Raw genomic sequence first — 15,552 nt, forward strand, 5'->3', positions numbered from 1 at the left:
ACGGGCACGCGCATTTACATGCGCATCGCCAGGCTTGCACGCGTGCACCGACCTTCGCGAACATTAAGATATTAGGCAGGTGCAAAGATACTACCGCCCGTGAAGTGATGGAAGCTTTCTGTATATCTGTTAGAGGGAATGCTTGTGTTAGCGACACGTCTGTATCATTATTTGATAGTGAACGCACTTTTTGCGTGCTTTTTTGGCAACCGCTTAGATTGTGACCATCTGATAACGTGCTCATGCACATCTCTGTATCATGAGTATATATTGAAAGTTGACGATAAATAAAAGTTTGTTGAGAGTCTTGTTTCCCTAATGTTTATTTGCGCTTACAAGTTTTACCTTCATTCGAAGTCTGTGTAGCAGTTTTAGACACCAATGCAGTGAACTGCAATGACAATAAAGTAGTGCATTCTAACATATCAGTCAACACTATTTTTTTCAGTTCTTGTTCCAAGGAGGGCCGTCGGAAGTGAAAACTTCGTTCAATCACACTGAAGATCTCAAGGACATGAACCGTTTGTTCTACCATTCGTCAACTTTTGACAAAGTCGAGATACTAGAGCATCACCTTTTGTACGGAGGAATTACGGCTGCCTTACCAAAAGACCCAGATAACGTAAGTGGCCTCTTGTAGCAATGATACACGCTCGCCGTCAAAGTGCTCTTGTGCGTCGTTGTCACTACCGCGAAAAATCGCTCAGCGGTGTCTGCGAGAGCCGATCAAGACATCCAAAGTGTAAGATGTATGACTGTTTATGCGCCAATGAAGGTGCTGGAGTGGAAGACATGCCTCAAAAAGTTAAGCCAGGAATCCACCACCTAATCAGTGGCCACATAAAACGGTAGCACGTAGCGGGAAAAGATCAGCGTTTTCCTCACACGCCTCAGCAGCTTCATAGGGGTAACTTGTTGGGACTGATAGCGCTCGACGTGCGCCTTTGATACAAACAAGTTTCCTTAGAAAGCCTCAACATCTACGCATATTTTATTGGAGATGAACTCACCAACGCTCTTCTCCGTAGGTTGCTTTCGCCGAGATCGATCATCTCTGAGCTTATATTTAACCTAGAGTTTGCAGTAACAGAGCAAAACCACTTTATCTCTAAGCGGGCACCACCCGAAAAGAGCATGATGACGAGACAAACCAGGGGCAAACCGCGGCTTCACCTATGCCGGTAATGCGTTACGATAGCTTCCACTCCAGCACCGGGCCCGGGATAACAAGACGAAAAAAGGCGCTGCGATTGCGCGTGAGCCTGCTACGCTCGCGGGCCTCGCAGTGCGTAACCGTAGGGTCATTCCTCGTCAGCACACGACCCTAAACACCGTCAAAGTAGGCAGAGGTTGCCGAGATCCCTTCGAATCGACCTGGAGCTCCGCTCTCGAACGTTGCCATCGAGACCACCGAACAACGTGACCGAACCCACCACTTCGCAGCCAGCCCTCGTCACATTAGGTATAACGTGCTCATTCTCAAACATATTGCAAATTAAAAACAACCACTGTTCATCGCACCGTCCGCCGCGGTGGCGCAGTGGTTATGGTGCTCGGCTGCTGACCGAAAATTCGCGTGTTCGATCCCGGCCGCGGTGGTTGCATTCCGCTGCAGGCGAAATCTTGAGGCCCGCGAACTCTGTGATGTCAGTGCAGGCTAAAGAACATCAGGTCGAAAACCGCGGTAAATAATCAATGTATTCATCTCACTGCTGATGCGAATGAGGCAGATTGTGACCTGGCAGCTCTTGCCGGTGCAGTGTGAAAAAAAGAGGCCAAGAAGTGAACGTGATAGCAACGAATTGGTATGTTATACAAAGTAAAGCTTGCAGCTAAGTCGTTTAGCGTCCAATCAAACGCGGCCACTAAAGCGAGCGAAGCGACCTTCCTGCTGTCTATCGCTTCAACGCGAACAGCAGCGAGAAAGCGGCACGTCGAAGCGAATGAGCCGTCTGCTGATCCTCGTCAAGATAGGGCGCGCGCGACAGTGCCCGGCCTATCAAAATACGCAGCCTCTACCGGAATGACGCAGCAGTGGGAATTTTAATGCTCGTTTTTTTTTTTTTTTGTTAAAGAAAGAAGAGGAGCCCTCAAAACTCCCCCTCTTTCGTTTATTCGCAGCGAGGGTCTCGTTCTGGCAGACTTCGTGCCTTCAGGTAGTATGCCAGGGATCATTGGTCAGCCGCCAGCTCGTAACAAGATCACATGCTACGTGACGCCAGCAGGCAAAAGAAGAGTGTTCCACACTCGCCGTCATGGCTGCGAGCGGCGCTGATTAAGACTCCCAGGTTTAAATCTACAGATATACCCGATAAAGTGTACGGCAGAACGACCGCCGCCGTATAGCTCAATTGGTAGAGCATCGGACACGTTATTCGAAGGTTTCATGTTCGGTGCCTGCCGAGGGCAAGTTGTCTGTTGACTGTCATTAATGGTTGTGACGAGCAGCTAGTGTGTGAAATGCACGATTACCACCAAGCGCTCGAGAAAAGACACGCCATTTCAGTAGTGTTAGGGCCACTGCTGAAATATGGGCAATGGCCGCGCTGACGAAGCTTCACGCTCGGCTCACGAACAAGGCCTGCGGATGCCTAGGCTGCTCTTTAGAACGGACGCTGCGCGGCAGCCTCAGTCGCTTGCTCGCCAAATCACACTTTTACAGTGGAATACACGAGGTTTTTCCAACTCTTGCTTGTACTCTATTGACCCTAATTGGCGACTTCGTTTGCCATCCGGACTTTCCTGTCGCGATGCAACTTTGCCGAGTCGCCTGCGGTTGGGTATGGAATTCACGATCGCATATTCGTGTGTCACTGTAATGACCACCAGGGCGGCGTGCAACGTATGCCGGCGTGAGGAGACGATTGATCTATGGCACTGCCCAACCAACAAAACTCAACGACGCGTTCAAGAAGGAAAGCTCTGTCGTCTTGATGCAAGACCACTTTGAGAAAACAAGTTCGTGGCACCTTGGCCCACTGTATCGTTGAAGCACAAGACCACGAAAGGCCTATTGTGCCACTAAAAATCACCCCGACTTTACGAGCGCTTGTTAACTACCAACGCGTGTTCGTGTTGTGTGTGTTTGCACTAACCGCTCACTTCTCAATTTTTTTTCTCTTTTTTTACCAAGGAAGCCGTTTAGGCCCACCGTAATTTGTCTGTCGGAAACAGAAATGCTCATCATCATGAACAGGCACACACTCTCTACATCCTCTTCTTCATCTTCGTCCTCTTCTGTTTCGCTCCGAAAACGCGTGCCCCTATTTCTCCAGCGTGGCCTGTAATAGCACTGATAGGTGAGAGAACGAGTAGAGAGAGAGAGAGAGAGAGAGAAAGAAAGAGATCGAAAGAGAGAGAGAGGACATAGAAAGAAAGAAATTCTTGGCGAAAGAAGGCTCTTCACGCGGCGGGATTCGAACCCGCATACCCTCGATCAGAAGGCGAGCGTCCGAACCACTCGGACATCAAGGCAGGCTATAGCAGCGGATGGAATAGCCTTGTATAGTGGGGTCATTCCACGCCAACTGTCCCAGTTGGAGCGCTCGACAAAAATCAACTTCTCTAAAACAATCTGAGAAAATTACGCACAGATATATATTAATTCTAGAGCATTTTCCCAAAATATTTCGAGCGGAAAAAATTTTCCGGGCACGTGAGCGCCATTTGAACTTCTCGAAGTGGTGGAAAATCAGGTACGCAAGAAAAATTCGCTTTAAATGGACTGTTTCACACATTCATTCAACACTTGCTTTTTTGTATTTTTAGAGCATCGCGCTCTTATTACGGGACAGTTGCTTATCGTAGCTTTATATTTTTCCCTCCTTAGTGCGTAGGCAAAATTGAGTAAATTGCAGCGTTTTCGGGAACTTTTTTGCAAAATACGATTGCAGACTAAATATATCTAATATTTTTATATTACTCTCCATACACGTACTATTTCCTAAAAGGTTTGTTTTCCCTGTGTGCGGCACACAGGCTCTAAAATAAAATCCTGAACTTGGGAAAAACGCTACATTCGCCTATGTTGAGACGTCTGTAGCACCCTAAGGTGGTCCAAGAAAAAATAAGCAGAAAAGCGCATACGATCGAGAATCATAAGTTTGTCCACAGAAAGTTTAATCGAAGTAGTTTTTGTTTTGTCAAGAAAAATTTTGAAATTTAGTCCCACCATTGCATTATTTTGCTATGGGGCAATACAAGCCGACTGAATTTACTGCATAAAAAAGCGATAGTGTATTCTTAGGCAATGAAATCTAACATGGAGGTTAGTTCCTTGCATACCTGCCCTCAGCATCCCAATTTACTCAATCTGAGCAACATGGCACACTTAAATATGCCGGCATTGCCGTTTCTATCAGCCGCCACACGTTTACGCACGCTGCGGGTGTGCACATGCGGAGCGCGCGTAGCCTTGAACATGGCGGAAATGCACACGGCGGCCGCTAGATGGCAGCAGATTTTGCTTAAGCTCTATAGCGGTCAGAGTAGAGGAGACACACGACGCGCATCTCATTTCCCGTCGCGTTTATAGCCCGGCCGTGGTTTTATCTTTCTGTTAACCTGTAACATTGCGCGGGATGGCGACATTAGCCCAAGCTCAGTAAAGAAGCTCAACGTCAAATTATCGACTCTCTTGTGGCTGTCACACCGCTTTCTCTGATTACGCCGTCCTCGTGCGAATGGAACGACCTGAGCAACATGAGCAACGGCGCGTGGCCGGAGCCAATCTCGGAGGCCACGAGTGATGCAGCGTGACACTTACGAGCACCGACTGCGAGCGCCTCGGTTGTCTCAGCGCGGCGGATGCTTTGGCTGAAATATTGTAGAAAACGGTATGGTCGGTGAAATGCGGCGTTCCCGGTGATTCGATTCGGTGACGACGCAGTTACGCAATTCGCGTTTCGCGTCAGCGTGTGACGGCTCCTCGCCAGCGTAGGGCCGCTTCCAAATGGACTAACGGTGTTTCTCCGCCGCCTACAGCTCCGAGTGCACTGGCGCCGACTACAAAGGGAGCGCACACCTTGTCGTTCCTTTCCTCAAACGACGATATTTCGAAAGAGTGCATGTCGAGTTAGTGTTTATTATGTGCGTGTTTAAGCTATCTTTGCACTGGATTCCCAATATGTTGTGTCCAGGTGCACGTTATTTGCTACAGCTATACCACAATTGTTTGGTCAAGTTCATGGAACTTAGTCGTCGGTATGGAGATGTGCCACCAGGCGTCAACGTGGCTGCGTCCATATGGCGCTGTGTGATAGCTGCCGAACACCAATAGACATTGTGCAAGCTCCCGTATATCAGTGTATAATAAGCATTCAACTACTTCTGCGAGGACACGTCTCACTTTCGTGCTATGCCGATTGCTATGACGGAGGGATCAACCGTGTTTTTTTTTTTTTAACACGAAAGTGTTTTATGCCGGGGTCCACCAAGTACATCCGTCACGGATATGACGTTGATAAAATGGACGCCAACGGGTGAGAAAGGAAAAAACCAAGAAAAAAAAGCCGGCAGATCCCACGCATTGTGGGAATCGATGTAATGCGAAGCAGCCAGCAAAGAGCTCATACATCGTCTTGTATGTCATTGAGGAAAATGCGTGTCATGGTTTTCATGTTAACTCCTATTATTTATGTTCGTCACACAGTAACGTCGCGCAATACCAACTTGGGGGTCGATCAACCTAGAGAAACGGCCGCCAGGGCACCATGAGCGTGGCACGTAAGTCATGCTGTACATGACATGCGTGTCATGACTTTCATGTTAACTCGTGTTATTTATGTTCGTCACACAGTCACGTCGCAAGATACCAATTTTGGTGTATATCAAGCTAGCGAAACGGCCGCCAGCGCACCATGAGCGTGGCACGTAAGTCATGCTGTACATGACATGCGTGTCATGATTTTCATGTTAACTCGTGTTATTTATGTTCGTCACACGGTCACGTCGCAAGATACCAATTTTGGTGTATATCAATCTAGCGAAACGGTCGCCAGCGCCCCATGAGCGTGGCAAGTAAGTCATGCTGTACATGACATGCGTATCATGATTTTCATGATAACTCGTGTTATTTATGTTCGTCACACGGTCACGTCGGAAGAGACGAATATTGGTGTATATCAAGCTAGCAAAACGGCCGCCAGCGCACCATGAGCGTGGCACGTAAATCATGCTACATGACATGCGTGTCATGATTTTCATGATAACTCGTGTTATTTATGTTCGTCACACGGTCACGTCGCAAGATACCAATTCCGGTGCATATCAATCTAGCGAAACAGCCGCCAGCGCCCCATGAGCGTGGCACGTAAGTCATGCTGTACATGACATGCGTGTCATGATTTTCATGATAACTCGTGTTATTTATGTTCGTCACACGGTCACGTCGCAAGATACCAATTCCGGTGCATATCAATCTAGCGAAACAGCCGCCAGCGCCCCATGAGCGTGGCACGTAAGTCATGCTGTACATGACATGCGTGTCATGATTTTCATGATAACTCGTGTTATTTATGTTCGTCACACGGTCACGTCGCAAGAGACCAATATTGGTGTATATCAAGCTAGCGAAATGGCTGCCAGCGCACCATGAGCGTGGCACGTAAGTCATGCTGTACATGACATGCGTGTCATGATTTTCATGATAACTCGTGTTATTTATGTTCGTCACACGGTCACGTCGCAAGATACCAATTTTGGTGTATATCAATCTAGCGAAACGGTCGCCAGCGCCCCATGAGCCTGGCACGTAAGTCATGCTGTACATGACATGCGTGTCATGATTTTCAGGATAACTCGTCTTATTTATGTTCGTCACACGGTCACGTCGCAAGATACCAATTTCGGTGCATATCAATCTAGCGAAACGGCCGCCAGCGCCCCATGAGCGTCGCACGTAAGTCATGCTGTACATGACATGCGTGTCATGATTTTCATGATAACTCGTGTTATTTATGTTCGTCACACGGTCACATCGCAAGATGCCAATTTTGGTGTATATAAAGCTAGCGAAACGGCCGCCAGCGCACCATGAGCGTGGCACGTAAGTCATGCTGTACATGACATGCGTGTCATGATTTTCATATTAACTCGTGTTATTCATGTTCGTCACACGGTCACGTCGCAAGATACCAATTTTGGCGTATATCAATCTAGCGAAACGGCCGCCAGCGCCCCATGAGCGTGGCACGTAAGTCATGCTGTACATGACATGCGTGTCATGATTTTCATGATAACTCGTGTTATTTATGTTCGTCACACAGTCACGTCGCAAGATACCAATTTTGGTGTATATCAAGCTAGCGAAACGGCCGCCAGCGCACCATGAGCGTGGCACGTAAGTCATGCTGTACATGACATGCGTGTCATGATTTTCATGTTAACTCGTGTTATTTATGTTCGTCACACGGTCACGTCGCAAGATACCAATTTTGGTGTATATCAATCTAGCGAAACGGTCGCCAGCGCCCCATGAGCGTGGCAAGTAAGTCATGCTGTACATGACATGCGTATCATGATTTTCATGATAACTCGTGTTATTTATGTTCGTCACACGGTCACGTCGGAAGAGACGAATATTGGTGTATATCAAGCTAGCAAAACGGCCGCCAGCGCACCATGAGCGTGGCACGTAAATCATGCTACATGACATGCGTGTCATGATTTTCATGATAACTCGTGTTATTTATGTTCGTCACACGGTCACGTCGCAAGATACCAATTCCGGTGCATATCAATCTAGCGAAACAGCCGCCAGCGCCCCATGAGCGTGGCACGTAAGTCATGCTGTACATGACATGCGTGTCATGATTTTCATGATAACTCGTGTTATTTATGTTCGTCACACGGTCACGTCGCAAGATACCAATTCCGGTGCATATCAATCTAGCGAAACAGCCGCCAGCGCCCCATGAGCGTGGCACGTAAGTCATGCTGTACATGACATGCGTGTCATGATTTTCATGATAACTCGTGTTATTTATGTTCGTCACACGGTCACGTCGCAAGAGACCAATATTGGTGTATATCAAGCTAGCGAAATGGCTGCCAGCGCACCATGAGCGTGGCACGTAAGTCATGCTGTACATGACATGCGTGTCATGATTTTCATGATAACTCGTGTTATTTATGTTCGTCACACGGTCACGTCGCAAGATACCAATTTTGGTGTATATCAATCTAGCGAAACGGTCGCCAGCGCCCCATGAGCCTGGCACGTAAGTCATGCTGTACATGACATGCGTGTCATGATTTTCAGGATAACTCGTCTTATTTATGTTCGTCACACGGTCACGTCGCAAGATACCAATTTCGGTGCATATCAATCTAGCGAAACGGCCGCCAGCGCCCCATGAGCGTCGCACGTAAGTCATGCTGTACATGACATGCGTGTCATGATTTTCATGATAACTCGTGTTATTTATGTTCGTCACACGGTCACATCGCAAGATGCCAATTTTGGTGTATATAAAGCTAGCGAAACGGCCGCCAGCGCACCATGAGCGTGGCACGTAAGTCATGCTGTACATGACATGCGTGTCATGATTTTCATATTAACTCGTGTTATTCATGTTCGTCACACGGTCACGTCGCAAGATACCAATTTTGGCGTATATCAATCTAGCGAAACGGCCGCCAGCGCCCCATGAGCGTGGCACGTAAGTCATGCTGTACATGACATGCGTGTCATGATTTTCATGATAACTCGTGTTATTTATGTTCGTCACACGGTCACGTCGGAAGAGACCAATATTGGTGTATATCAAGCTAGCGAAACGGCGGCCGGCGCACCATGAGCGTGGCACGTAAGTCATGCTGTACATGACATGCGTGTCATGATTTTCATGATAACTCGTGTTAATTATGTTCGTCACACGGTCACGTCGCAAGATACCAATTTCGGTGCATATCAATCTAGCGAAACGGCCGCCAGCGCCCCATGAGCGTGGCACGTAAGTCATGCTGTACATGACATGCGTGTCATGATTTTCATGATAACTCGTGTTATTTATGTTCGTCACACGGTCACGTCGGAAGAGTCCAATATTGATGTATATCAAGCTAGCGAAACGGCTGCCAGCGCACCATGAGCGTGGCACTTAAGTCATGCTGTACATGACATGCGTGTCATGATTTTCATGATAACTCGTGTTAATTATGTTCGTCACACGGTCACGTCGCAAGATACCAATTTCGGTGCATATCAATTTAGCGAAACGGCCGCCAGCGCCCCATGAGCGTCGCACGTAAGTCATGCTGTACATGACATGCGTGTCATGATTTTCATGATAACTTGTGTTATTTATGTTCGTCACACGGTCACATCGCAAGATGCCAATTTTGGTGTACATAAACCTAGCGAAACGGCCGCCAGCGCAGCATGAGCGTAGCATGTAAATCATGCTGTACATGACATTCGTGTCATGATTTTCATGTTATGACTTGTCATTTATGTTCGTCATACAGTCATGTTACTCCATACCAATTTTGGTGCACATTCGATTAACCAAGCGATCAGGAGAGCACGAAGTCGTAGGCGGCTAGATAGATAGATAGATAGATAGATATATAGATACGGTCAAAGTCGCAGAAGTTCGCTAAGAAATGCTTCGCATTTAAAATACACCGCTGGGAATCGAACCCACGACGTTGCGGCCGCGGCGGCAAGTGCCCGACGCCCTACCCACTAAGCTAACTCGGGAGAAGCTCGACACGGCGCAAATGCGCCTTATATCTTTCACACATGCTCTTTCGCGGCGGGCGGAGCTAAGGCGGAGCGGGGCAGTGCCGCTGCCTGTGAGATGTGAAAAGAAGTAATCTTCACAATCGACACTTACTAGCGCTTACTCCGAGATTGCACGCTATATCGGAGGCCATGGTTAAAGCGTCTCGATACCAGAGAGGTAGACTGGCTGCGCTGGCGTCGCCGAGGCACCCTTGACGCAGTTACGTTCTTTGCCTTTGGCGTCGTGTTAGCGTGCGTCGGCTCATCGGAGTAGTACAGCTTCCACGTGCACCAACGGGATCTCTCCGCCACCGACTGCTTCAATTGCGAGATCACCGACTAACAAAACTGCTGCAATATGCGTTGCCGGAAGGACGCGATTTCGACGGGCGAATGTCGTGCCTTGGTGGAGCGAGAGCAGAGCCTGCGAGACAGAGGCCAGAGGGACGCACGCGTTTGCGGCTCAGGCTACGAACCTCTACCTCCCGTGTTGCTGAAGCGCAGTGTGTGTTATGTAGACACGAGCACAGGCGTCGGCTACCCATTACTAGAAAGCGCGCACCGTGCCGTTTCTCTCTTTGAAGAAGTGCATACCGGGTACCAGTGCTGATTATGAGCTTGTTGATATCATTCTTACGCGGGATTCACGATTCGCTGTGCCCAAATATATGTTCACACCGTCAGCTACCACAACGCTTTAATCGTGATCATGGGCGTTAGTCGTCGCGATAGAGACATGCTGTCAACATGGGTGCATCCACGTTAAACGGTGCTATGGCTGCCAAACACGAATAGACATTGTACAAGCTCACATATATCACTACACAATAAGCACTACAATAAACGTGAAGACACTTTTCACTTTCGTGTTACAGCGATTCCTATGACGGAGGGATCAGCCACGCTTTTTTCTTTTTCTTTTGCTGTCCCATATTGCCTGCGGTAGCGCTGAAGAGGAATAATAATGCTAGAAAGACGCATAATGGCCTCTTCTGTCAGCCTATTGCTTTCGTTTTTTGCGCACCGATTTGCCATCACACCGCAATCTTAACTTTGTTTTCTGTTAGCTTGCGTTGTAGAGGATCAATATGCGGAGCAACGATATGTTTTTGTTCTTACAGAAAATTACGAACTTCGATCCAAACCTCAATCAGCTACTCTCACTCAGCGCTGGAGGATGGGCAGTCATTACTGGGATATACAGCCAGATTGATCCTAAAACAGACGGGTAAGTTGAAGTGACGTTCTCAAACAGTCTGCATAAACACTTCACATAGGAATTCAGGCACGCAACGCGCTCGGTACTTCGCGCTGCTCGGCTGCTCGTGTTTTCCTTGGTTCTGTCGATGGAATATCGTGCACTGGAGTGCAAATTCACCAAATGTATTTGTTGTGTCCTTCCACCTAAGATAGAACGCGTGTTAGTGATGCTCCGACGTCACTGTACTTTGACTGTCGTACCTAAGATAAGACGCATGTTCACGGCTTAGTTTCCCTGTTAGCTTATACGACCACCGCGTGTGTGCGTTGCGGGTCATTCCATTGTATTGCAAGTTGCAATAAACATGTGTGCTGGCAAGTAGGCTCCCTAGTCATCGAAGATATAACAGTATTGCTGGTAAGAAGTTTCACTTAATTAGATGTCCCTTCTGTATAATGGCACGTTCTGTGTTCTGCGTAAGATCTTCTATAGTGTAAACAAATTTAGCATGTGCTTCTGGTTTCGATAATTCTTTCTGCTGGAATATGTTATTTACCTTCAGGAGTATCGAAGAAAAACTAAAATATGCACGGACATGAGTCACAGGAGTTCTGTGCTCGTTGCGTAGCTCTCGTGCGAACAAAAACTCACGGGATCCCTTATGTATTCACCTAAGACGACTCGACGGCAAAAGCCATCTTTTTTTTTTTCCGCAGTCGATGTACTGATCTTGCCCCGCCACGCTCCGTAACCTTCGAGCACCTAGCGTGGTTTTGCACTGCCTCCGTGATCGGCACACCTGTCAGCATGTTACGGTGTCACGGGATGGCGGCATAATGTCACGTTGCGTCAGGTGGCTAGACGTCACGCCAAAATTTGTAACGTCATGATGACATCGCCAATTTTGGCAATATGTGACGTCATCGTGAAGTCATGTGGTGCCGTCACCACGTGATGATGATATTATGCATACCTCGTTCACGAGGCCGCCGACGCGGGACGCCAACGGCCAAATTTCGTGTTTGATGAGGCATCTAAGGCTTTCGCTTTAATAATTAATTGCACGCTTCTGTATTAAAGGGGCAGGCAGCCGCTCGGAACACGAGTTGAGATAACCCTAGTAATAGAAATTTTCTCTATCGCATTGGATAAACTGTGCCCCGTTTTTCTCATCAGACACGCATTCCTAGTTTTATTTATTCACTAAAGCGGAGAAAAAAAGACTTTTATTGCTCGAAGAGGCAAAAAAGCGATAATACAGAAGAGGCCGACCACGAAACCTCTTACGTGTACGCGGTTAAAGGGGTCATGAGTCAGCCCTTGGGCTTGTTGAAAAAACACATCCTGCGGAAAGCTGACACGGCTATGAACTGCTCAGCCAAATATTGCAGTCGTGCGCGCCGCGTAAAGGCTGGAAGCGGAACGCGAAGTTGCTGTTTCCTCAGGCGCCCTCTTTTCAAACAGAGGCCGGTTCTCACTCTCGTCGGTGGGCGGGGCGTCTGCCCATTGACGTCGCGATCTGCCTGTTCACGTCGCAAAAGAGATAGCATCCTCATTGGCCGATAGCCGACATAAATCGAGAGCGGCGTTCGGATCACATGCGCTTCTTGCCACGGGGTGCCACCATTTGCCGGCGCCGCACTCCTCAGTACACGGTAGCCGCACTCGCGCACGCGAATCACAGCGGGAGAGCGATTGCGTTTCATGATGCGCGGTGACGTAACTTCTTTCCCCCGTGCCATCCCTCCCTGTGTAGCTTCCATTGCGCTCGTCGGCACGAGAAAAGAGAGAAAGCGCTGAGAGCGTGCGCCAAACCCCCGTAACTCCGCTCATTCTTGACGGATTCGAGAAATTTTTGCGGCAATCGATTCGGGAGGCAGTAAACTCCGATACGGAGGTCATTAGGTCATTACTTGGAAAAGTGGTTCATGATCCCTTCTACAGTAGCAGTGAAATGGTATAATAATATTTTATTATAATCTTTTCTAGCTCAACATGTACGGTAAGGTTTACGTTCGTAGTGAGCAGAACAGTGGCGCCGCCTTCGCTTGACGTATGATCCTATACTCATGAGAGGCAGCATGAAAGTTGTTAGCTGAGGGACTAGCGGCACCTGCCGACGAGTTTGAGAGGTACCAGGAGCGCCCGACTCGCGTAGCGGTGAATGGACTTCACATGGCGACGAGCGCTCCGAAACGTTGGACTACCTGCAGTTCAACACAGTCGCACTCACTCTTGAGAAAGCAGAACGTTAAGCGTAATTAACAGTTCGCGAGGAGGGCCATCGGCATCGCTATCACGAGCGTTGCAAGAGGTGGAATATTTCGAGAACCGCCGAATCCATCCACGGCTGACTTTAAGTGCTCTAACCGGATTGCCATTGTCTCGTGCGATGCCCAGCGCATTCAAGCGCAGCATTTCCATCGTAATAGCTGCCCACTGTGCGTCTTTGTTACGTACTGCAGAAGTCGGTCTTCTATCTCCGGGAACACGCTGTGCTAGCCTCGGGAAACGCACCACTGTGCATTTCTTTTTTCTGAGTGTACCTTCTTGTGAACGCCAACGTCGCGCACACTTTACATCGCTCTCGAACTTCCTACCAGCCGGTTCGTGTTTCGGGAAAAAAAATGCTGTGATATTCTCGCACCACACAACCGAGAACACTGCTAACCTCCTCAAAAATCAAGGGTGCGGCTATTACACGGTTAATTCTTAAACATAATTTTTGGGGGGGGGGGATTTTTCAGCAAGGTTCTGGGTGCGGCTTTAGCGCGGGTGCGGCCGTTGCATGAACATATACTTTTACGTCGGATGCTATAGCTTAAGAGTAGTCGTACTCAGGTGCTGTTGACGCAGCCGTGTTCTGGTGCACCATATACGTCGCATTTGTGAAAAAAAAAAGTCGAAATGTCATCAGTGCAACATCTCTGAATAAAAGAGATCGATAGCAAACGCTGAAGTTTCTGACGACTTTAAACAGGAAATTAATTTAATGAGTGTGCGGGCCACTAAACTGTAGAGAGTCCTATAAAATTTAAAGAGAATTTTACGGTAGGGTTGTTGAGTCAGCTTGCATTTGGGGGAACATCTGCAATTCTTTCAGGCATTCGTTATTGATGTCGAGTTGCGTTATTTACTATTTGTTGTACAACTTTCACCTCACTATGTTTGCCTAAACAGAACAATACTTTAACGCAAGAGCCTCTTGCGGTAGACTCTCGTACACCTGGATTCTAAAAAACTGTACCAGATCTGCACGAACGTTGATAACACCAGACGGCGTGCTTGATAAAATTCTGGAAAAGATAGTAAAGTAAAATATTAATTTGTGCTAAAATGTACAGTTACAGGCTTGACTGATAACCGATTTGACAGTGATAGCGAGAGCGGAACTTTTGAGAGCCAGACGGCGAATAACGAGAGAAATAAATAGTCTCTCAAGGGACTTTACGGTGCTAGATAGGTTTCAGTGTGTGTTAGACAAGGAGATTTTACAGAATTTGCTGTGCTGCAGCGTGCTTTTCTTTTTATTTGGGAGCTACGCTTGTAGGCGGCCTCCCATCCCAAAAACGTCAGGGTGCGTGGCCCAGAAACGTTCTCTTTGACAATGACCCATTTACTGTCTGCAATTGACTTGTGAAATTCACGCCACTGCTGTCATAGACCATAATGTGCATATAAATAAATAAATAAATAAATAAATAAATAAATAAATAAATAAATAAATAAATAAATAAATAAATAAATAAATAAATAAATATGAAGGGGCGGCCAGCTTTAGCTAACTTCCCGCCTTAGGGGGCTTTCCAAAAGGAAACGGGCAAAACGGAGTTGCAAAAATAAAAAGAAGCAAGCTAGTGTCCTTAAATTGCCACTTTTAAAGAGAATTTTTTTCAGTTCATTCCTTGGAGGATTTTTAGGAGTATGACGAGCGTGTAACATCACGTTGTCGCAGGATCATGATTGGTTTCTACAGAAAAAAGATGGTTGATCCCTCCGTCATAGAAATCGGAATAACACGAATGTAAAGCGTGCCCTTACAGAAGTAACTGAATGTTTACTGTACATTGATATAAGAGAGTTTGCACAATGTATATTGATGTCTGGCAGCTATAGCACCGTTTAACGTGGATGCACCCACTTTGATGATTGGTGGTACATCTCCATCCCGACGACTAACGTCCGTGTTAAATGATTACTCAAAACCTTGTGGTAGCTGTAGTAGTTAACGGTGAAAGCGTAAGCAGAGAACGAGGTGTGATAGCCAGAAGAGCATCGCATATTGGACGCAGAACTTGGTCGCCATCCCGCGGCATATTATAATGTGATACTGGCGACTGCGACTCTTCAGTGAACCACGTTTCCAGCATGACTGCCGCTATTCCTCCTCCGCCGTTTTACAAACTCCGGGTACTCCTCCCGTGCCTTGGGCTAAATAGCGCCGTGTCTTTCAGGCGTACGTTGACGTCGCGGCCGGAGACACCGCCCGGCCCGCTCTAAAGAAGTCTACTACTAAATGCACTGGGGGTTGAGGGCCTGGACGTTTACTGGACACTACAAGGTGCCCAAGAACAAGCGGGGAATGGCGACGGGACTCGGAACGAAGGCACGCAAGAAGATGAGT

The 15,552-nt window shown here is 47.6% G+C and overlaps 1 protein-coding gene across 1 annotated transcript in view; it reads left to right on the forward strand.

Annotated features, from left to right (window-relative positions):
- Positions 1 to 457: 457 nt before the first annotated feature.
- LOC119398989 (fatty acid synthase-like) overlaps positions 458 to 15,552 on the forward strand; it is a 94,611-nt gene continuing 79,516 nt past the window's right edge. Inside the window, exons 1-2 of the mRNA XM_049417490.1 lie at positions 458 to 622; positions 10,849 to 10,955. Of these exons, the coding sequence (XP_049273447.1) occupies positions 515 to 622; positions 10,849 to 10,955 (215 nt within the window). The 5' untranslated portion in view covers positions 458 to 514. The remainder of the gene's footprint in view (positions 623 to 10,848; positions 10,956 to 15,552) is intronic.

This window comes from Rhipicephalus sanguineus, chromosome 7 (assembly GCF_013339695.2).
Source record: "Rhipicephalus sanguineus isolate Rsan-2018 chromosome 7, BIME_Rsan_1.4, whole genome shotgun sequence".
Classification (NCBI taxonomy): Eukaryota; Metazoa; Arthropoda; class Arachnida; order Ixodida; family Ixodidae; genus Rhipicephalus; species Rhipicephalus sanguineus.